Source organism: Phymastichus coffea, unplaced genomic scaffold, assembly GCF_024137745.1.
Source record: "Phymastichus coffea isolate CEN01 unplaced genomic scaffold, Cenicafe_Pcof_1.1 PCOF00194, whole genome shotgun sequence".
Classification (NCBI taxonomy): domain Eukaryota; kingdom Metazoa; phylum Arthropoda; class Insecta; order Hymenoptera; family Eulophidae; genus Phymastichus; species Phymastichus coffea.
This window is the reverse complement of record NW_026707005.1, coordinates 207,916-232,609: the sequence shown is the minus strand read 5'-3', so window position 1 is coordinate 232,609 and position 24,694 is coordinate 207,916. Positions and strand designations below refer to the sequence as shown.

Here is a 24,694-nt window from a genome sequence, read left to right as displayed (position 1 = left end):
TGATTTTTCGATCACAAACATTTCCTTCGAATACATAACGTAGTTATCAACGTCAAATATAAGTAACACACTTTTTTTAATGACTAGGTCATGTGTTGCAGAGTATAATTATTCGGACTATTAACGATAATCATGTACAAAAATACTTTGCTACATTTTTTCTGTTATAATTATTGAAAAGTATGAAATTCCCAACAAAATTATTCAATTTAATCATCTAACATTAAAGAATTTTTTTTGTGAAATTGTGCGTAATTTTATTTTATTGATATTTACAAATTATTCAAAGCAAAAGGGTAACGTTAAAACTTATTCTATCTTGGTGATTTACTTATTTATCTCTTTAACGATAAAAATTCGTATTCAGTTTCAATGATATGACTCAATGTACAAAATAAATTGTCACATTAAAAATCATTTTAAATATATCAAAATATATTAAAAAATTAATTAGCAATCGTTTTGTATTACTATGATCTAACTAGTAATAATAGTTTACAAATAAATTTCTTAACAAAAATAGTAGTAATAATAAAATTTGTCCCTAATTATATCTGAGCCCTTTTGCAAAAGGCACATATTCAGATTTAATGCACGTTAGTATACACTGATCGGCAGTAAGATTTTGTTTAAATCAATAAAATTATGAACTTGATTTATTTGCAATAATGCCCTCCCAAACGTCTTCTCGTTGTTTATTTGCAAGTCTTCTTTTCTCTAAAAAATAAAATATTTGTAGTATTTAATATAGATCTCAATTGTTACATGACATAATTTTAATAGTTTTAAATTATTCGTTACCTTTTGCCTCTCGTAAAACTATCTTTTCTTGTTCACGTTCTTGTCTTGCAGTTGCTAGTGTAACTCCCAGCGATTTTGTGACTAAACGTCTCGCAAGAGCAGCGCAAGTCTCCGGTCGAGTTCGATAAGGCTGAAGGAATTCCGAACTTTTTCGTACTTTCGATTTGCTTAATGAACTAGCTTCACTCAGTGGTCTTGTTTTTACAAATGGATGTTCTGACGCTAAAACTTCAGCAGCTGAAAGTAAAATTTTACCTTTTAACTTTTAATTTGTACTGTAATGTATGCCAAATATTATTTTGGAATTTGAAATGCAATATATAACTAAAATGATACTAACCAACGAGGGGACTGCTAAAAACTCCAAGGCAATGCGTATCATCGACCCATTTTAGTTCAAATCCACCGCTTTTCCAAGGACTAAATACAGCAGCTAAATCAATTGACTTAAATTCTGTTGGGAAGTTGTAAATCTCAACAATATGTGCGTATTCATCGTTTGATACTTCGATCGGCTGACTAAAGGCCTTAAAATTGCTTTTCGGTTTCTCTATAACTACCTCTCCCACTGATGAGCTTAACTAAAAAGAATCGGCATAAATACAGTTGATTTAATTTTTGCTATCATAAAACCAAAAAGTTTCGGACAAATATTACTATGAATATAAAAACATTTTGAGTGAAATTCGTATATTAGCAGATTCATACATAAAATAAGTATAGCATGTCTTTATAAATTGTGTTAGTCACAAATAAATTTCAAGCATTACCTCTTCGATCAATGTTGGATCAAGACAGTCACCATTATCGTCGAACAAGCTTTCCCAATCACACTCATCGCGATCAATTTTCACAGAAAGTGCAGGTGGAGCTGCAGGTTTACTCTTTGGTCTCTCAACTTTTTTCACTTTTTTTTCTGGTGGCGTCATCGGAACCACCGTTGGAGTCAGCGATGGTGCTGGATCAGGATTTTCTTGCTTTGCTTCAGCTGACGAAATTACCAACACCTTAGAAACTAATGGTTGTTTCACTAGTCCATCATTTTGTTTGTTGTTATCACTTTTCGAATTTTGTGAGTTTGATGTTGTCGATTGTTGCACTTCACTTTTATTATTGTCACTTATATTTGTATGCGTTAGTGTATCAGAAGTATTATTACTATCTTCATCAATTTCCATTGATTTTCTTCGGTCTCTTTTGTCAGATTCCTCGGAGTAAGCAGGCACATTTTCAGATTCATTCTTATCATCTTTTTCACGAGATTTCGCGGTTTCTTTTACATTTTTATTTGGGGAACCGATCTCCACAGACATTTCAGCGATAACGCTCTGTTCTTGAATTTTTTCAGAATTGTTGATATCTAATAGCAAGTTTGTACTTTCCGTTCCTTCAGTTTGTATATTTATTTCATTTGTAGTCTTTACATGAGTTGGAGCTTCCACTACTTGGACTTCTATTTTTTCAATGGTTGTATTATTAGTAATCGTCGTTTGTGGACTCTTACTCTTGGTCCTATTGCTTCGCATCTTTGAATTAGAACTTGCAGTCTCCTTTGGTATCTTAGATTGAGCATCTTTAACAGGAACATTAGTAGTTTCTACTTCAGGAGCACTACGTCTATGCCTTGGAACGTAAACAGCACGATCTGGACGTTTCTGGCGATTTGGTCTGTAAAAGAATGTAAGCACATTTGTGAAGAAGAAAAGAAAAAACGTTGAAAATAAAAGAAATTATAATTAGATATTACTTTGTAGTGGGATCTGTACTCGTTTGTTCGCTTGGGGAACATTCAACTGGCGATTTTTCAAGCCTAGCTCGCCTTGCCGCTGGTGGTCGATAGATTTCATAAGCAGGAGTAGATTTCACTGAAAAACATTCTCGTTTTATTGATAGTCCAGGGTTTGCCGAACGCTATTAAGATTGCGCCATGTACTTACTCTGCCTTGGCTTACTGTGTTCCGGTGATGCAGTAGGAGTGCATTGACTTTCGATTCCCATCCTATCGAAAGATCTACCGACAAACTCGTTTGTTTGTGATATTTCACCATTGACTTTTGGCGGTCTAAATAAATATCAAACATTAGATGTGTAAATAACATGATAGAAAGAGTATTTAAAAACGCAATAATTTTTAAAGCAACTCAAGAATGAGAATCATGCGTGAAAAAATAGAAGAGACGCAAGTAGAAAGTTCATTTTACCCAATAAAGTCAGTTTTATAACAGACAACGGTTCTTCTGGCAAAACCTTGACCAATAGAGAATGTCTGCAGTAATTCGCTGTAGCGTTCTTGCACTAGTTGGTGGATGAGAAACCGCCGGTAATTGTTGACTGGCGGAAATATGAGCACTCTGCAAAGATGTGAAAGCAAGTGATATTTTTATTGTGCTTTAAAAAGCTAGAATAGCAAAAATTACATGTATGTAGATTTATGTATGTTAACATGTAGATTAACATGTCCTATTGATCGTATTTTTTAATATTTGAATGTAAAACGAGAACTTACACGATTGTTCAAGACATCCGTTGAAATGGGAGCAACAAAAAAAAACTTCCACAAAGAAATTTGTGTCTCGGAGTCACGCAACAATGCAAGCGAACAAAAAAAGAAATTAGCGCAAGCCGCGAAGGACAATGGGTTTTCTGGCAGAGCTGACGGCCTAATGATGGAGCCAAACGACAGAGAAATACGGTCGCGCGCGCGGATGTCCTGTTAACGTGTGTACGTCGAGCAAAGGTGAATGCAATAGCGCACGTACTTACTCTTGCTGCAGATTCTCGACTATAAACTTTTACATAACACATCGCCATACAACAGCACTTTCTCTTTCGACGCGATCTTCTCGCGTGCCACACTGTCATGGACTCTTTCGCTCACACAACGATACGCGGATACGTCAATACCGATGCGAGTATTTTTTTTTGTTTTCATAGGCCACGCGTGTTATTTAAATCACCCGACGAGTCCGCCTCACGCTTGATCTTCTTTGAGCTCTGTCTTGTTTCTTTCTTTTCGCGGTTATTACCTTTGTTAAATGTGTACTCAATCGTACGAAGAATACTTTATGGAACGCGCTGACAGGCTTCATTCAAGATTAGATTAGTTTGCTTCAAATTACAATTGTTTTTTCTTTTACAACGATTTTTTCAATGTAAATATCATTATTTTTTTAACATTAGTAAAGTTTTCGCATTTCCGTGGTATAAAGTGCAAATGGAGTTTAATGTTACTTAAATTACATGGTATGTTATTTCAATATATTGCTCATCAATGTTTAGAAACAAAATTCACTTACAAAATGTTCAACCGTAGGGTTTGAACTTCAATCGACTTTGAAATCTACATTTTTTATATTAAATAAACATGTCACATTTACGAAAACGCCCCAATGAACTCAATTTATAATAAAATTTTGATTTATCAATGTTTTTTAGTGACTCATTCTAAAAAATAGTAAATAAATATTCTAAGACTGAATTCAAAATATTTGACGAAAATTTTGAAAACACTACTACACATCATATTGCTGAATAATAAAAATGGAACAATGAAAAAAATAAAATGTTAACAAAACTACATTAGTAAAAATACCGAGGTTATGTTGGAGTCAATTAAAGGCAGCGCATTCTAATATTAAGATGACACCTTACCTTTTGCGTTTATCACTCTTCAAGAAATGCTCTAAATCCTCCTCTGCGTTCTCAATAAACAAAGTATTTTGCAGCATCAAGATTGTTTTTCACTCGCTCATCAAGGGTCAGCTGATGGCAAATCGAGTGTCTCTCAATAAAAAGCCAGAAAGAAAAATTCCACCAAAGATTCTTTTTTTGTCACGGATCTTTTCGTGTGAGCCAAACAAGTGAATTTAGGGCAAAAACATCCGTACAGTAACTTTATAACCAAGAGTTCCACATTTTTTTAGCAATTATTAATTAAATATCATTTTCAATTACAGTATCCTCGTTGAATGTTTACTAATTCTCGTATGATACAACACGCAATATCTACCCAACGCTAGCTATATATACAGCATCGCACTCATCACCTACACGTACACTGTACGTCGTTATACTGTTGACTGACTGCTAAACTATACAGAAAACGAAAGCCCCATCGCGCGAAGCCAAGCTGCGGTAGGCGGCTACTAGCTTGGTGTCGCTATATATTGGCGATGCTTAGTGCACGATGCGATACCTTGTAGCAACGGCAGGAACTAAACGGTATGGCGCCTATGAAGGGAAATTTCAAATCTGTTTACATAAGTTGATATATACAGTAAAGTGTATTGGAAATGCATTTTCAACATTAAAATAATTATAAAATTTATCTATAAGCTATATCAAATATTGAAAAGACTTTTTTGAGTTATTTATAGCAAATTTTAAACATTGATGTTTACCTAAACTCTTTTATATGATAAAGTAACTTCGAATAATAATCCTTATCAGATTTAAAAAGATCTATAAATATATGTCTAAGTACATTTGTTTTATGGATGACTCTTAAGAGTATTTGAATAGTAATACGCAATATAAATAATCATTTGACATATAAGGCCCTCGCCACATATGCGCGTACGAGGGCGTACAAACGCGTACAAATCGCTAAAAATTTTGATAATGCCAACAACAGAAAGTTACTACTATTCCTCGCATGCCCCAAACGAACACACTTACTCCCGGAACAAACGTATCGTAACGCTATATTATTGAAGGTTATGATACGTTTGTTCCGGGAGTAAGTGTGTTCGTTTGGGGCATGCGAGGAATAGTAGTAACTTTCTGTTGTTGACATTATCAAAATTTTTAGCGATTTGTACGCGTTTGTACGCCCTCGTACGCGCGCGTATGCGCATATGTGGCGAGGGCCTCAAACTACTGACCGCAGAACTGTTGGGTGAATGTACTCTATCCTCTTCCCAATTATAAATTACACGAGTTATTGTATAATACATGGAATGCAAAAGCTTGCTGTATTTGTGTTCCTTGCAACGAACAGAAAATAACATTAAATAAAAAATACTGATAATTAGGTTGAGTTACGATTTAACAGACAGTTGACAGAGAGGAGAGAGAAAATGAAAAAGTAGGAGAGACAGACCTTATACACGCCACCGTGGTTCACGTCATTGGATGAAAATTGGCATACTGAGCATGCGTGAAGCGTGGTTTAGTGCTAGAACTTACGGGTTACGAGAGTGGACTTTAATAAAATATGGAGCAAGTAGCAGCGGTTGTACGACAGAAATGTAAATATTACAAGCCACGATATTTACTTAGAAATAAAAAGGAAACTCAACAGTGAAAATTAGTTTCAATTTAATGAAAAGTCGACAAACTAGATTAATTAACATTTTGTTATAAATTCTCTCCGGCTTTACAAAAGTATAATATTTATTGACGCTTTCACTTTTGCTGCAACGTAGCTCAACAGCAATACCAGTATGCGTTATGTTATCACTCTCCTGCTTGTAATTTTCTGCACTATAATTGTAAATGCCACTGAAACTACCAAAAACGATAGTGTTTTTGTACCTACCAAGGAATGGCAAACAGTTAAAAAAGGTTGGTTTATGTTCTTTTCATTAAAATAAATAATTATTTTTACAAGATCATATTTATTTTTTATTATTTGAACTGCATTATTTAAGAAGTCTTAAAAGAAGAAATCAAAACTTTTATTGTATAAATTATTTATTTTTTGTATCAATATATATTTATCATGTAAAATTAATACATACTTATTAATCTATTTCAATACTCAATATTATTATAATAATATTTTAGGAATTTCAATACCTCAAGGTTTGCACATACGACATAATTTGCAAACAGGAGTAATAGAAGCTAAATTGATGGATGATGATAATGACAAAGAAAAAAGTTCTGAGGATAATCTTAACAGTTCACAACAAAATTCTTTGACATTACATCCTGAAAAATCATTAACAGATGAAGAAAATCATTTATTAAATAAAGATGAAGCAACAAATAAAATGAAAATTCCAATTGATGAATTGAAAGCGATGCTTAAAAGAATCAAGTCAGATGATTCATCAAATTCAAACGTGAGTTATATATATTTACATATATCTTATTCATTTTTAATACTTTTGATAAAGTTTAATGTAAAAATTTTTAAATCAGAATGCTGAAGCAACTCAACCAGAGAGAAGAAAAAAATTTAGAAGCTATGTAGAGTTAAAAGAAGAACTGGAAGCATTAAACATGAATGTTTCTACAGATTCTCAAATACTTAATGGCCTATTTAGTCAATTCGAATCTCAAAGAGAATTTATTTTAACAGAGAATCTTGATTCAGCAAAAGTGGAAGACGTCATGGAAATTCTCAATAATATAGAATATCTCATTCATCAAATAGATAATGCTCGAACATTTACTGACATGGGTGGGTGAGTAAAAATATACAAATCTTTAATAACCAATCTTTTAAATAAGTAATAAATTAAAAAATAGTAAAGTATTTCTATTTTCTTGTTCAGAATGTCAAAAATTATTTCTCCTTGTTTGAATTCAACAAATCCTGAAATTAAAGCAGAGGCATTGAAACTCTTGGGTGCAGCAGTTCAGTCTAATCCTAGAGTTCAATTAAAGGCACTAGAAAATGACTTTATCCAAAAAATTTTACATTTACTGACTGTAAATAATGTAGTTGTAGTTAAAGCTAGATGCTTATTTGCCCTTGGGGCTCTTGTAAGACATTTTCCTGCAGCTCAAAAAGCTTTAGTTGATAATGGAGGTTTAGAAATATTTGGAAAAATTTTAGCAGATGGACATTTTCAAGTTCAAGCAAGAGTTATGAACTTAGTCAATGATTTAATAATAGAAAGACAAAATTTAGATGAAAATCGTGACAACCTAATGAGGATTCAAAAACTGAAAGAATATGAATCTACAAATTTAGAGCATAAACTAGTAATGCAAGAATATTGTCAGAACTTAATTGATTTAGCAATTAATAGCCTGAAGACAAATTCAGATGTTGATGACTTTTTTGAAGTAATTTATGAAAGTATAATAACATTACATTCTGTTTGCAAAAAAGAAATTTTGAATAAGGAATATGCACTTTCTTCGGAAGTAAAAAAAATGTTAATCAAATATCGTGATTTCCCAAACGTAAATGAAGATGATGAAAATTTAAATACTGAACATTTGGAATCTTTAGAAGAAATAGAAAATATATTGTCAAAACTACGTCACGATGAATTATAGCACTTGACAAAGTTGTACTTAATCACAGCCATTAGGCATATATCATTAATAACATCTATTTCAAGTGAGGTTATTTTTTGTTGACAGATAGATGCAATTGTAAATTTTCTATTACTAGTCTGATAGACTGAAAGTACTCGTGATTTATCGAGACGTTGTAATTAATATAAGTTTATAAACTGTTGAATATAAATATTGCAATAAAATATTTTGTAAATAAATGCATTGAGTATTTTCTTAACATTATTCCATTTGTTGAAAAATTCATTTATTTTTCTTTACCAAGTAATCAAATAAAATTTTTTTCAGTCTTAAAATTTGTTATACAATGGTAACAGGGTTCCAGAGATAAAATCAATTTAAAAACAGTATGTATGGAATATTGTAGTTTATTTACAAAATGTGAGGACACGTTGTAATTTGTCGACTATTATGACAAAACTTATTCTCTCAACATTGGAAAACAGAACATTGTTCTCAGCTTGTTAAGTACAAAGATCGATTATACAATCTATGTAAATGGAGTTACCAATTTTTTTTTATTGTTACTGCGTTTTTAAAAAAATATATAATTTTCTAACTAGGTATCTGCCGAAATAATTATGGGCTTTGAAAACAATATTATTCAATAAAAAAAACAATAAAATTGATAATCATTGTGACTTTCTCATTCTAATTCCCCTTCCAGCAGGAATCATAAACAACAGATTATTTTTTCAACGCAGAGGGCTTTTGGAGCCCAGAGTCTTATTTACAACGATTTTAGGAACTTGTATACAAGACTTTTTGTTCCTCAAATTTTTTTCGTGACTCGTGGAATACACGAGTTCAAAAGATATAAACACTACGTCAATTAAAATGTTACAACTTGCAATAATGAAAATATTATCAAAAACAAAAAAATGGTTTGTTTCTTCTCAACTTTGATCGAATAATGTTACATCAATACTGATTTTGCTTGATCGTCGTATTAATGATCCTACGATCAATCTTTTGAGCTTCTGAAAAGGAAGCGACGCTATCCTCTCACCAAGTTACATTTTGGTCAGACGCATCTGCGTAAAAAAATATTTAGTTTAGACAAATTTTCATTTGGAATGAAACTACTCTAATTATCGTACTAAAGATTTAAAAAAAGTAGACTTATTTACATAATAATCGATCTGTTTAATAAATCACAAAGAAAGAAAACTTTGCTGAAAGCCATACAATATGATGAATGCTATTCACTCTGTTATAGAAAAGAAAGCAAGTTGCGAGGTTGAAAGAAAAAAATAGATATACACAAAGTGAGTGCACTTATCATACTTTCTAACAAACGTTTCTTTCCTTTGAATCGAAGCATTGTAAGAATCCGCTTCGAACTTTACTCGCTGAAACGTCGAAGACAATATGCATTAATCACACATGATTGTTAAAATTGCCATCACTACAATCCCAGTAAGTAAGGCGCCAATTTGCTTTAATGATTCCCACGGATCAGTTTCTTTGAGTAGTTCTGGCAAAACTGTTACCAAACCAATGTGTAGAAAACCACCTGCAGTAAATGGAAGAATCCAACTTGTCTTCGACTCTGCAAGGAACAAGAACAGTATTATTAATTGCCAAAAATTAAAAATGACGTCATTGCATGGTTATTATACCTACCAACAGCATCACCACTAAAAATAACTGCAATTAGGGCCCCGCAAATGCCTCCGGTTGCAGTCATTAATTGGGCTTTTGCAGCATCCCACCGATTGAATCCACTTTTAAGAAGAATCGCAAAGTCACCAATTTCATGAGGTATTTCATGAATCAAAATAGCAAATGTCGTTAGAGCGCCTAGACGAAAGGATACCAAAAATGAACCGCCAACAGCAAGCCCATGTGTAAAGTTATCAACGCAATTAGCGATGAGATTGAGGTAGCCTGCAATGTGTCTTGGCTTTTCTTTCATATGCTTTTCAGCACCTTTATTCTTCACCAATTGTTGTGCTACAGATTAAGAGAATAAAATTGAGTTACTACATAATAAATAAATCGCATAAATTTGATTATGATAATAAAACATTATTAATATTCTTAAAAACTACAATGCAGTAAATATTTTAAAAACATGTACATTTACAAGAGCAACTTCAAAATTTTTCAAAAATGTTCAGTATTGACTTTCTCATGCATAATTCACAAATTTTGAAAGATTATCATTAAAACTCAGTAGAAATTAAGAATGAAATGAATCTAACCATGTGCGTTTGGCGAATCTAAAGTGCAGAAGCCATTTGATTTTGGTTTTACACCCCTGATTTTCGAAAAACCATTGATGTATCCATTACCAATTTTGGTGCCATTCGTTGACTTCTTGAAACCGTTTGGCTGCTCATGTTTTTGGACATCGGTGAACTTTGTTATATTGCCGTTAATGAGACTGCTTTTTAATCCATTCAGCTGTTGATCTTTCTTAAATCCATTGATCTTTGTAACTTCGACATTACAGAGACCATTTTTTACGTTGTTCAGTTGTTGATTCTTCTTGAAGCCGTTGAGTTTCGTCATTTGATTGCCGACAAGATCGTATTTCAAGTCAATTTCGCTATAATTGTTGTTTTCAGCTGCGGCAATATCTTCCTCGGAGTTCATGAATTCATCCTCGTCAGAACCCTGACAAGAACTGAACATTTTCTCCGCAATAATGAAAACGAGAAATCCACATAGAACCCAAAGTCCGCAGCTCATAGAATCATGGTTTACACCGCTGCTACTATTTCCTAAACAAGTATGATAGTTTATAATAATTAAATATTTCATGGATTAAAGCTCACTAAGTAGGATATCGCAGAGAATTGTTTTTATTTAACACCAGATTTCTATAAAAATAGTAATGCAAATAAGTTTTTGTTGAACGAGCATGCTTTTATAATCATATGAAATCATGAGTCATATGCTTTTGAAAAAAACCTATGCTAATTAATTTGTAGAAGCTTTCGAAAACTTATTTGTAGAACAAAATTAAAGCTATAAAAAGTATTTTTTTTTTAATACTATAAATTACCTTTATTTGCTAAAGAATGATTTTCCCATGCTTCTGGTAATAAATGTAGGAAAACATCGCCAAGAAGACCGCCAACAGCAAAGCTCAACAGAATTTTCAAAGTTTTAGCACCATCTGCAATGTAGAAAAACAAATGATGGATGAGAAAATTACTTTATAAAAAAACTACTTACAAAAACAAAAGCGCATTGAAAATGTGTTATAAAATTTTTTTTACAACTTGGGCCGTACCGTTTCATATCGGTTTATTACAACGTTACAATGACATTATCGGAAATTCTTGGTTATGGAAAAAAACTTTCTAGCTGCAATAAAACAGCCTAATTCATAAAACAGAGTTATGAATTGTGGTTTACAAAGTATTATTAATGCAGTTATTTACATTATTCAAGCATGATATGAGTATGAAGGAGTAGTATGAGCTTGATGATAAGGCAAATAAGACAGTTGTTTGTTTTGATTAATTCTAGCATAAAAGCGTACAATTTCAATTTAAATTAATATAAAATTCTATTTCGTATCGGACAGTTTTACAATTTGTGTCTGTCTTATATCGATCGCTGTTTATTATTGCCTTAAAAAAATACGAGTTTGCATTTTTTGCATTAGAAAGTTCATGCATATGCATAATCAATTGTTTCGGAATATCATGCAGGTCCGCGATCCATTGAAAATGAATGATGAAGCACTGGTAGTCTTTAACCGTACACGTATTGTGTCAGTCCTTGATCTGCTTTTGTACTCGTCGCTTATAGAAGCGGATGCTGCGGCCAGTTGAAATTTCATTATAAGCCTCTTTTGCCCTGCGAGTAATTCACGGTGCTTTAATATTACGCTCGGAAGCATTCGTGTTTGCATTATTTGAATACTGTTAAACTAATATATCGAGCACCTCTTACTTATCGCAATATTACGTAATTCGATAATTGTTTTCTACCTCGAAGGAATACGAAATCGTTGATCTCAGAGAAATATAAAGGACGTTCACGATAATATGAAGGACAAAATTACGGCGACTGAGGATTTTTGCAGTGACTCTATTTATTGACTACACCGGCCATTTACACTGGTTATTCATGACTTACAGTGGCATCCGTTCGCATACAGTTTATTTATAAAAACGCGATTGTGCATGCACCATCACGCGTGGAATGATTCACACGATTCAACGTATCGCATAAATATTGTGACGATGAATAAAACGAGTCTGCTGCTGTTTGAAACAAAGAAGGCTTTTCAGACGCGTTGATGTGTCAAGAAATAGAACACACGACAGACTTGCGGTTGTACGGACATTGTTTTAATCGTCGAACGCGAAGAATAATAAATTACAGACAAACAAAGAAAACGGAGGGACGCGAGCTTTATCAGTGACGCGCACCAATTTGCAAGCATTTCCTGTATGCATCACAGCGGTTTTACATTTTTCATTTTTTTTGCCTCCCTTCGTGTAGCTTTTACCAGAGAATGTATCAGATCTTCTAATATTGGTGGAAAATTATTGTCGGCACAAGGAAATCGCATTTTAGCGCAAATGGAGCGGAGACGAGTCATTGCAGGCGTTTTCTTCATATTTCGCTTTTATCTCATCCTGTCTGTCTCTTGAGCTTGCTCGCTTGCAGCTGCTGGTATCCGAAGCAATTATTATTCAGCAAGCGAAGTACGGACATGGATAATATTACGACGTTTAATTTCTTTCTGAAAGAGCCCGTGGCTTTTTCGCGGACGAAGTCAGTAGCCGTTAACGCGGGGAAAACAACCTCGCAAAGCTCAGCAAGTTATGTAAATACGATACAAGCGCAAGAGTACAGGTCAACGGGCGCACGCACGCACGCACGCACGCGCCTACATTGCTTATGCCGCTGCGCAGTTGAAAGCGAACGCTCAGCCGCTGCAGCGGCGAGGAGAGCGAGCGACTGGACATTCTATTGCTTGTAAGCGCAGCCTCGCTCACTGAGCTTTTCGCACGCGCTTCCGTTGGCGCGACGAAAAGGAATATCCGTGCGTGGCAAGCGGCCATTCGTGGAAAAAAAAAAGAATTCGCGATTGTCTCTCTTGCGCGCGCACAAAACTCTAAGTGAGCGACAATGTCTCCCTTTCTTATGCGCCGCGACGACATTTCGCTCGACTGCTCTCCTCTTGTCCTCGTGCTTGATTGACGCAAATGATCGCGCAGCATCAAACGGCCTGTTTCTTCTTCTTTGTCTCCTTCTTCTTCTTCTTCTTCTTCTTCTTCTTCTTCATCTTCTTGTCTCGAGTGCGCATCTCTTGCTTGGTCCGCCGACGCGATAGGTCCACACTTGCTCACACTTTGCATTTTCTAACTTTCTTACATTTCCAATAATCCGGCTTGTCTGAGTATCGCTAGTGAGAACCTGGAATACCTGAAAATTTTTCAACCGCGTCTGCTTCTAATTGTCGCTTATAGATAACGCTTAAAACTTCTAATTCTATTTATATCTTCAATCGTTAAACTAAAAGCACCTTTCAATTCCTGGGATCGTTTTACGTGGGAACAGTATATTTTTAAAATTTATTTTATACTTTTCATCAGCGCCATTTGCAGATGAAAAAGAAAAAAGTATAATGACATGTAATTTCTTACAATGTGCATTAGTGCATTCGTGCAAAATTTATAAGAAATTAAACATTTTTACGTTTTCAGATATTGGATTTAAAGTTTTCCCGATTACGACTAAATTATAAATTTTAGAAACTGCTTATCTTCACATCCAATCTTCCGAGAGAAATTCAATAGGGTTTCTAATTTGGTTTTCGATTAATATAACAAGGACCGAGGATACGGAGGAAGGAGGTAGTAGCACCGCACTCGATTAAAACATGGGCTCTTATAAACAACGTTGTTGCCCGTGGCCGCCATGAAACAAAACTTTGCCTGTTAGGTTATAGGAGTTTATTCCTGAAGAGGCTGAATAAATAACTCCAATTAAAAATTTTAAAATGTACATTAATTTAATAGTTAAAAAGTTGTGACGTGCACAGACAAAGCCCGTTACAAGATTACTGTTGTCTCGGGAGTTAAACCGGCGATGGTTGTTTGTCACTCTTCATTCTCCTCATCAAGGCACAGTAGTAGCGTCTTAGTACGCGAGAAGCAAGAAAAAGAGAAAAGCAGAGAAAAGCGCACCCGTAGGGTCCATAAATTAGGTCCGTCCGGAAAGGTCAGCCGTGACTTAAAAACCGAGATGTAATTACGTTTGTGTTCGTCTCTGCACGTCTGAACTCCCTCAGTTGTCGCTATTGTTTAAAAGGTAAGTAAAAGAAAGTCTAAAGGGGCTTAAGAAAAAATGTTGTGCGCGCCTGGCCGACATCTGTGGCGCAGACTGGAAAATCCGCGACCGTGCAAAACAGAACCTTCATCCAGATTTACGACGCTACCAGCATTTCTCGGTCCCTGTAAAATGAACGCTGGAAGCAAGGAACTGAAAAAAATCGTGTTTCGTGCAGTCAATTGCAAATTTCAATGTGTCTCAGATAGTTTTCGGAACCGAGACTCGTTACCCATTATCTGCGTGATAACTACAAGTAAATGTTGTTGAAAAATGGACATAAGGGTATCGAATTATGTTTTGAATATTTTTTTTTTTGATGCGAGGGAAATCAGACTACAATGGTAATACGAGTGTTATTCTTATCAACAGTTGAAATTCAGGAAGACATTGATAACAAGGCCTTGAGTATATGCAATTGATTCTACCGCTATAGAGAGCCTTCGGAAAATCTAACAAGGTTAAGAGCTACCTGAGTGCATTATAAACGCAACAACTTCAATAATGCAATGTCGTAATAATCGTAAATTTGAAATGAGTTTTATCCGAGACTAGTCTCGTGCAGTTACTTAATGCTACGAACACGTAGCTAATAAGTTTCGGAGAAAGTTTCAATTGCGATTTTGTATCTCATTTTGTTCTTATCAAAGTTTTCAAAAAGTTACAATCTGATAGTGAGAATAACCAGATAACTGCATACACTTGGTTACAGGACAGCACAGGTGCACACGTGCGACTGCGCAAAAAATGACACTATCTGAGATACAAAGTTTTCGCTCGATGATTATCTTGTCAACAGGCTCGCGAAAAGATATTGTCATTGGGAGCACAAAGTGCTTCTGTTTTTTATACATTGTGTCCGTTATTACAAACGACGCGTACTCCTCTATATCGCGAGATTAAACGGGTCTTTCACTGAAAAACTTCAATGCGATTGTTAAAGCAAATAAAATTATCCTTTCGGCCGTGAAATTGAAAGTGAGAAAGAGAGAAAGGCGATGAAAATCAAATTTAAAAATCGATGATACTTTGTACGTACGCGTATCGCTGAGAAATGAGATTTGCCGATACTTTATTTCCGACCACGAGCTGCCGTCGAATTGCAATTTAAATGTGCCTAATGAAAGTACCGCAGACATGTTCTGTCACGAAGTGTAGAATACAATGCGGAATAGTATGCAAATAAATTTCATGACAACGAAAATGATCATAAATTAAGAATATCGTATAAAAAAATTGAGGTCGAACACAGAATCTCTGCCTTTTCAAAGTTGGTAAAAACAACAACGAGACACGTCAAGTTTACAAGCGATAAAATGAATTGCAGCAGCAGCCTCTCTTGCAGAATATATAAACGAACGTTCGTCTGTTTTGCGAGCGAGCGAGCGATCGAATCGTAGAAATTCCGTGGCGTTCGATGCACTCGCGATCCTTACAGCTTGACATTTGCACAACTTTCCCTTTTGCACATACACACGCGCAGAGAAGATGCATCTTAGCATCTATACGCTGTCAGTTATATATAGTGAGATGCTGAGCCTGCTGCGGCACGAGCACGTGGCCTCCGAACTGCAGTTACTATATTGAGAGAACCTTCTCTCGAACATTCCATGTGCGCGACCATTTTTTTCTCCTCAATTCATTTTTTTTATTTATAGTCTCTCGACGCCTATTGCAATATCTATAATGTATTTTTAGCCAAAATTAATCGTCATCTGATTGAAAAAATTACGTTTAATTCAAAACTTTGTATCAACGTGTTTGCTTGGCTAACTTGACATGTGCTTTGTTTTTATGTTTTTGTTTATTGCTTTTTATTTCTACCATAAAATGATAATTCGGTCGAATCTTTCGTTACACAAAGAAAAAGAGCGTTTATTCTTCCAAATACAATTAGTTGAATAAAATAATTTGGTCTTGCAATAAATTTTATATCGATAAATACATTGTTTTGATCACTAGTCAAAAATCCATCTGGAAACGATATAAAAATTAACGTCAGTCACATTCCTGTTAATTAATTGAACTGTCTTTCGTAATTAATCATTGTCTATTTCAAAGAAATTAAGTTTTTTTTATACAGTAGGCGTGCTTCCGAGCACTTTGGCATATGTTGTATAGCCACTTTTATCGAAGAAATTACGCTGCTTGTCGCTGACATCGCACTGAACAATAAATTTCAATCGTTCCGACAAACGTACTTTTCCGTTTCCTGGTATTACAAAGCCTCGGAAAAAGAAGAAAGAAACAGTAACATTCTAATAAATCAAGTGACACGCTAGACGTTTACGTGAGCGTGACGATAAAGTGACAACTTGAAATGACTGAACGCCGCGAGTAGTTTACAATCGAACAGTTCGTTTGCAGAATCCAAAGTGTAATAGCAAGTCGACCGAGTGGAAAAAGAGGCCGGCGCATTCATCGATCGAGTACAGCCGTATGATAGCGAGTGGCTGATCGTGGCCGTGAGACGGATCGTCTATCCCCAACACGATCACAGTACCTATACATCACATCATACTGTCAAAATCTACAGAACACAAAAACGCACGAAGCACGCAAACTGTCGTGGCTGATTCGCATAAGATTGAACTCAGCAATACAAAATGGCATTTGGCATATAATCATCGCTCGCCAGTTATTAATTCGAGTGCCAGACGTATAAACAATTCGCGTGACATAACAATCAATGTAAACAATGAACCGTCCATTGTATACTGGTGATTGATTTATACAGAGCCAGCTGTCTACTGCGATATTTCTTTTTATTGTTAACCACGTGCAGTCGTTTAATATTGATCGAAACGGGCATAGGATGTCGGTTCGTTTTAGTTTGTACAGCTATTTGAAAAGGGACTGCACAATTTGATTGCTAGTGCAAATAATTTATGCGCATTGTAATTAGAATGACAACGATTGTAGTACTTCGATTAGACGTGTAATTAGAGTATAGTTTTGAGTACGCTTTGACAACGTAGTCTTTTACGTGCGCGTTTACAGAAAAAGTTGGCTTTGTTGACAGAAATAGTGCGAAACGATGAGTTGAAGATGCAGATATTTTCTAAAGTAAAAGGTGACCGTATTGAAGTATTCTTGACAATGGAAGGCTTTGATAAAACCTTTGGTTTATTTAAAAATTGCTAGCTTATAGATGAACGTACATATGTGTCTTTCCAACTAATATGACGTTTGTCTCTGCCATAAATGCATTGTTACGCACTTGTTATGCGAGATATAGAAAGAACATAATGTAAGTAATAATATTTTTCTACGGATGTATGATGAATAACAGTGATATTCTAAGCTATCGAATGCAAAATATTATTTATCTATAACTTTTCAAATAACATATAAAAGTTCATTGTCATGTAAATTTCATGTTTGTAGAAAGCAGTCAAACTTCTGATTGCAACATCGTTCGCTAACTCGTAAACTTTATCGCTCAAGTCATAAAATAAGAAGGAGAACGTTACATGCGGTTTAATGTAAACCACGCCACACGATAATTTATAAACTAGTAAACATATATTTCCAATTCAGTCCATGCCGAATAATTTTAATCATGTAAACAACCAGCGTTTTATATCTAATTAAATCACAAGTAATACGATGTGAGAAAATTTAATTTAACTATTTTCTGAATATCGACTTTTCATGGAACCACGCGATGTTTTGAGCAACCAATGCCGATCTATCGTAATAAAATTATTCTTAAAGTTATGATCAATATACTCATGTTTCATATAAACATTGATGTACCCGAGTCACTGAATGGATGAACGCTATGTATCACTTATTACAATATTGATATATATATCAATGAAAAAATATTATGAACAGGACGAAACACAAATCAGTAACTGACATTTTATTTGGATAGTTGCTCTGAAATGATAAAATTCTCATCGCGTTTCAGACACAACTATGTAAAAACCATTTTTTTAAACTGTCGATTGCAACTCAATAGGCTTCTGAAGCATCGTTTTTGAAAGGTGAAAAATGACTAAGAATGTTAATGATAGTACTTGCAAAGTACAAAGCCGGCTGACTAAATAATTTTTAAAATAATTTTAAAGCTCGATAAAAATCGTATACCTCCGTGTTTGAGATCGGCAGCCTCGTCGATAGGTATAACCAAGAGTGGAAATACCCCAGAGAGTCCAACCATCACGCTGCCAAGCAATGAAAACAACCAGGGTTGATAGTCGAAATAATTGCTGAGGATATCCCATGGGGCTTCATTGCTCCAGTCGTGCTCGAAAAAGCCCAACCTAAATCTCGTGCAGTTGCTAGTGCAACTATTTACCGGATCCATTCTATTCTCGTCTTCTTTTTTACGTTCCTTGTGCACACACAGAGAGATAGAAAGGCCAATTGACACTTTGCCCGACGACTTTCTTTTCTCTAATCTAGATTACTTAGCCGCTGCTTTATAATCTTGCTTATCGGCGAATATTTGCCGTCTTATCTTTGCACGCACAGAAATGTCCGAAAGAGGCGACAATGTATACCCCTCGAGTGAATCGCAGAATCACGTCGTCTGTGAAAGCACAGATGCAACAGCAGCAAATTTGTTCGATCGTATCTCCGATGATGTGCTGAACTCGTATTTGATACCAGCAGGCAATCGTGCAACGAACATTAAGCCTCTCATTGATTATCTTGACGTTCTTCCTGTAACCGCTTATTCGCTAACTTGAAATTGAAAACTTTTTCGAAAAATCGAGCGTTGGTGAGCGTGTTGAGAATGCTGCCGGCAACAACAACAATGTGCCTACTTGCTCCGTCTTTGTCTCTTGACGTAGCTAAATATGGATTCCCTCACCCCCGGGTCAAGCGCGAGTGAGGGCACCACGTCACAGTGCCGACAAAAACAAAAAAATTGCCGCCTACAAAGCCAAATGGCAACTGCCCGAGAGAGCGCGTATAACAAAATGGTCAGCGACGACGACACGCACTCTTGCACGAGAGAGTGCAAATAATTGCGAGAGATAGCGCAACGACGATGATCCGTCGTAGAAAGAACGCGCGACGACTCAAGGACCGACTAGCCTACACTGAGGACTGAGTTCGGTCGCTCGAACTTAAGCCGCCGACGACAAGGATAAGCGATTTCTGTGCGAGAAGAGCACGCCTCGCTTATTATTTCATCTCGCTAGCCGGCCAGTGTTGAGCCCGCGAGCTTGATCCCGCCTTCTCCTTCATACACACTGTTGATAGCGCGCTAGCTCTGCCTTGACAGATAATACCTCTTTCAATAGCACGTGATTAAAGTCCAAGTGCTTACTGTCCATTCAATCTCACAACACTCTTGACATTGCAACACACCTACGCACTTTGCCTGGCAATTTCAGACTATCTGTTCGAGAATGCTACCTTCGACTTGGTTCTGCCAAAGACTTAACCTCACTTTTCGATGAATGCGCACCACTATCTCGAAGCCGTCTAACTGCGCTGTTACTGTCAGCTGGTTTTATTGGTTTACTTTGGTCGAGCTCCTCTCCTCGTTTTATACTATGTGTCGTCTGCACATGATGTACGCGCTACGGCCACAGACGAATACTTCAATGCTCACTATGGCGGCCTCAAGCTTGCCTTTTATACTCTCTCGCTCTGTCTGTCTGTCTCTCTCTCTCTCTCTCTCTCTCTCTCTCTCTCTCTCTCTCTCTCTCTCTGTCTGTCTCTCTCACAACTACGTCCGTTACAAACCAGACACACCAGCCGAGGAAAGAGCGCGCAAACAGGACGGAGTATACGCAATCATGAATGAGGGCAACAAAGAAAGAAAATGATTTTCCGCGAAGTTCCCTCGCGTTCCCTGCACCGCACGCGCTATTCCGATTAATCGATATATACCGGTAAATTACACTGTCGCTTTAACATTCTTGGAAATTTGCATCAGTAGTGTGTGACAATAATTAAAATTAACTATTGCAACTGCGCATTACGAACTTTTCTTTACTGCGACGTAGGAGTTATATCTACACGCAAACAATATATTATTTCGTTTTTAAAATATTAGTTTCGTATCATTTATTTATTTGTTTCGAATATACACGAAATACAAACATTGAGATATATTCTCGTTTATTATCACTTTTAAATTTGAAATTGTAGAATTGTTTTGACTGAAATAGCTCTCATCGATGCGATAACACAGAGCGCGTCAATCAATATTTTTGGTCGATTTTTATGAACTTAAAAACGTTCACTGACAACTGGACATCTCGCATGGCAGAGTTTTATCGAAACTATTAACTCATTATATGTTCGATTCAATTCAATTTTATTTCTCGCAAAGTAACAATATTTAACTTAAACTTTTTTGATAGCGTGTTTTAGTAGAACTTCGCCACGACGCATAAAATATCGCGTTTGATCCAGGAAAAATAACACTCATCAACTATTATATTTTACATGGCGTACTTATTTCTGAAAACTTGTTACTATTTATGAAAAATGACAATGCAAAAATGTGCGAACATGAAACTTTAATTTTTTTTGTAATAAATTGCGACGAGATAAAATATCTTATCTTTTTATTACAATTATCAGAAGTATTTACGGTTTATCGTTACACTGGCTCTAAAATATTATCGTTAAATTAGTTGGGATGCGTAAGCAATATGTATAAATTAATCATTTCGTAAGTTGGTCATATAATGGTTAAATTTGAGTATATTTAATTTAATTTCAAATTTTTATTATTAATTTTTTTATATTTTTAAGCTCGTTCAATTTGAATAATAGCTCTATTGTAAAATTATGATAGGAATTTTGTGGTTTTCGTAAATTCAAGGTAAAAGTGTGTGCAGGTGTTTATTTCGTAAATATTTGATACTAAACTAAATCAAAAATAATACGTAGAGAATAATGAATTGCCTTCTACAAATTCTAATATCATTTCGTTAATTTACACAATAAATATTGTTATTATATAAAGATGTAAAATATAACATCATAATAGAGAACAAATTTTTATATTATTTAACGCACTTATCAATGACCAGTTCAATGAGATTTATTTATAATGCAAAAAATAAATCGTTTAACTTAACAGTGGTTGTTTTATCGATGAAAATATTTGAATATTATTTATAGTCTGATAGCTTTCTACTTCAAATGAAAAGACAGTGTAAAGACCTCTGACTTATTATCTATAATCATTCTTACGTCGTAATCTTTGCGTCCACTTTCGAATCTTATCTAATTATTTTTAAAGCTATTTGCCTACTTCTGTAATAATAATTTTAATTTCATTAACTACAATTCTGTTCAGAATATCATTGTTTGTGGATGATCAATATGCATTATTTTTCACATGTAGATGAGAAATTATTAGATACAATTTCATTATTATATTTAGATAACAAGTTTATTATATTAATACTTATGGGCGCAAAACATCTATTTTTATTGCTGATTGGAGTATTGATAATACATACAGATATGAGAATACAACGAATGAACCAATCACGATAGTCATGATGCAGAAAATACGAATATATATATATATATATATATATATATATATATATATATATATATATATATATATATATATGTACGAGTAAACATGTCTGAAGAAGATATGTCGATAAATTCTTTTGCGCGTTAGACAAATTCTTGTTCAATATAGTATAGTGCGGTTTATATTAGTAGAAACTTTTAACAATATCTAGTCACAATACCGAATGGAGGTCCCCTTAAAATTTTGGTCGTAAAGTTGGCTACATATACGAAAAATGGTGTTCGTCATTGCCTGGATGATGATTGCAGTTTGAACTGTATATCCACAAATAAATAGTACTGAGTGAGTTGAATTAATTTTGAAAAAGAGTAATGGAAGCACCAAATGCCATAATTATTGGGATATTCGAAAATATTGCATCATCTTCAAGTAGTGATAGTGAATCTGCAGATATTGATGATGAAAATGATCGTGGTTGTAAGGCTCATTGCCATTGTAATCACAAAATAATTAACAATTAATAAATTAAGAAAACAGAATCGAATTAGTTAATCGGCGGTGCAAGTTTTAACAAGTATACATGGTTATTATAGCAACGTTGACCAATGCAACCAACTTTAGGGACAAAATTCCATTCGGAACACACACCAAGGCAGTAGCGCTACGCAAAGGCGCGTAATACAAAAAGCTTGATACAACAGTTACTAATGAATATATATTTATATAAAATTTCAATAACTAATTTAAAAAATTCAAAGTAGCATTCAGCTTTAAGAATACTAAGCAAATCACGTAAGGTCGTTCAACATTCAGCCGAAAGCAGCACTTGGCTGTTTGTTTTCTATTTTCATCAGCAATCTCATTGCCTGAGATGGAATCCATATTAGTAGTATCATTTTATCATGCTTTATGTAATAAAGTAATTTAATTCTGATTTGGAGCATGATAGGAAATATAAACGAAGAATGAAGATCCACCACTGTGAAAGGCTTCCAAGGCACTCTGTGAGTCAGTGAATATTCTGATGTTTATGTTTTTATTCAACAAAATTTTTTCTACGCAATCTTTGTCAATTTCTAAATGGTGTAGGTTAAAACTAAATCGAAGATTTTTATATTTCTTTATTTTCAAGTATAACAATTATTTAGCTTAGCATTAGTTGAAAAAGATCGATCACAATAAGAAACATATACTTCAAGTTGTTAGGTCATATAATAAATGAGAAATAGCAATGTATTATCCTTGGTAATTTTTGTACCACCGAATAGTCTGATCCTGAGTAACATGAATAATATTATTACTACAGGAAAAAGTAATGTTTTGGTACTATTCAATTCATTGTTAGAGAATATGTTCATGTATTTTTTTGTATATTAAAAATGAAATTCAAAATTAATTGAAAGCGGTGATCAATTTCGAAGACTAGAGTTCATGTAATGACATGATCAAGTCTTAATCTTTGCGAAGTTGCACAAGCACTGTAGCATATTACAAATTGTTTAATTAATCAAATCAGCACGTGGCGTTGGACCGATTCCGACTGCAAGATACGATGATCGAATTATACGCTTTTTATTTTCTTCTCTTAGGTTTAAAAATTTAAAAGCTTAAAATCAACGGCTTGATTTGATAAGTATTTTCGATGTGGGCATTCCTTGCGATTTATTATTAACGTTTCGATGAATGTTGCTTTATAACAATATAGCAGCATTTTGCAATAGTCAAAAAAAATTTTGCAAAATTGTAATTTGTACATCACTTTCTAGGTATAATATACGTAGCTTATATTTTTTACACGAATAACACAACACTTATTCACTAAATCACTGGTCAGTTCAAAGTGGTATAATGGATGGACAACCGTTTTTAATTTATTTGAAATTTTAAATGAATGTTGAAACAAGAGTGAATACAACAATTGTAAAATTCTAGCTCGAAACTATCTCATACTCGACCACTTTGATACCATTTTGAAAGGTAACTTCTCTCACGAATTGTAAAGTTACTAAAACGAGTTCTATTGACATCGCGTTTGAACAATATACATCAGTGTTTCTTATATAATTTCACGATATTACCTTCTACTATTTTACTTTACTCGATAGATAACATTATTGGTCAATAATTTTTGTGACTTATAGCTTACATGACTAGTAGTTTATATTTACAACTATCTCATATTCAGATATACATATAATAATCACGTGATATTAGTTTAAATGAAATGCAATTAACATATTTTTAAATCTTACTTACATTATATTTTATACAATTCATAGAATAAATAGTTATTGTATCCATCTTTTCGTTTGTCTATAATTTTGTCATAAAACACTTACCTCATTTAGCACGGATCCATGATCTTTCTAAAGGGGCCTTCAACTCCATAGTTTTCTTAATGTAGAAGGCGTCGCCCATTGAATCTAAATTTACACAAATGGCGTTCAAATTTTCCATATTAAAATGTAAAAATTAAGAAATCCATTCTCGAAATATCTTGAAATACATATGCTTAATTCAAAACACGTCTTCAAGATACGTTAATGAAAATTGAACAATTATAAAAGTCGACACTAAATTTTTTCAGCATTTTTATTACAATGTATAGATAGTATCTTCTACCTGATAAAAATGATTGAACTAATCACGTATACGTGCAGATAAATCCAACTTATGAATATTACCTTCGGATCGGCAGCGCACTACTCGACGACGGCGACGATCGAGTGGCCATCTCTGTGAAGTCGCGTGAACGTATTGTAGCATACTTCATCCACCCGCTGCGGTTTAACAACGCGTTACACAACATTTAATCAATCAAGTCAGCACGTGGCGACGAGCCAATTTTGCACGCAAGATGCG

At 34.5% G+C, this 24,694-nt stretch overlaps 3 protein-coding genes across 4 annotated transcripts; 1 reads left to right on the top strand and 2 right to left on the bottom strand.

The window, feature by feature from the left end:
* On the bottom strand, nucleotides 1-5,783 carry LOC131673771 (uncharacterized). The gene is made up of 9 exons (XM_058952045.1): nucleotides 5,685-5,783; nucleotides 4,453-5,052; nucleotides 3,003-3,152; nucleotides 2,739-2,863; nucleotides 2,549-2,666; nucleotides 1,572-2,469; nucleotides 1,142-1,382; nucleotides 802-1,038; nucleotides 1-717 (listed from the first exon to the last, which is right to left on the bottom strand). The coding sequence occupies exons 2-9, from the start codon at nucleotides 4,527-4,529 to the stop codon at nucleotides 644-646; spliced, it is 1,920 nt and encodes a 639-aa protein (XP_058808028.1). The 5' UTR covers nucleotides 4,530-5,052; nucleotides 5,685-5,783; the 3' UTR covers nucleotides 1-643.
* Nucleotides 5,784-5,986: 203 nt separating this feature from the next.
* Nucleotides 5,987-8,258, top strand: LOC131673772 (nucleotide exchange factor Sil1). The gene is made up of 4 exons (XM_058952046.1): nucleotides 5,987-6,366; nucleotides 6,589-6,869; nucleotides 6,949-7,214; nucleotides 7,305-8,258. Exons 1-4 carry the CDS (start codon nucleotides 6,246-6,248, stop codon nucleotides 8,035-8,037), a joined length of 1,401 nt encoding a protein of 466 aa, XP_058808029.1. The 5' UTR covers nucleotides 5,987-6,245; the 3' UTR covers nucleotides 8,038-8,258.
* A 133-nt stretch (nucleotides 8,259-8,391) lies between these two features.
* LOC131673773 (zinc transporter ZIP13 homolog) lies at nucleotides 8,392-19,951 on the bottom strand. Of its 2 annotated transcripts, none has more exons than XM_058952048.1 (5): nucleotides 18,457-19,951; nucleotides 11,072-11,185; nucleotides 10,356-10,787; nucleotides 9,685-10,014; nucleotides 8,392-9,610 (listed from the first exon to the last, which is right to left on the bottom strand). In XM_058952048.1, the coding sequence occupies exons 1-5, from the start codon at nucleotides 18,674-18,676 to the stop codon at nucleotides 9,435-9,437; spliced, it is 1,272 nt and encodes a 423-aa protein (XP_058808031.1). In that variant the 5' UTR covers nucleotides 18,677-19,951; the 3' UTR covers nucleotides 8,392-9,434. The 2 variants fall into 2 exon arrangements, with proteins under 2 accessions (XP_058808031.1, XP_058808030.1); XM_058952047.1 differs by having other exon boundaries at nucleotides 10,266-10,787; nucleotides 18,457-19,950.
* Nucleotides 19,952-24,694: the final 4,743 nt, after the last annotated feature.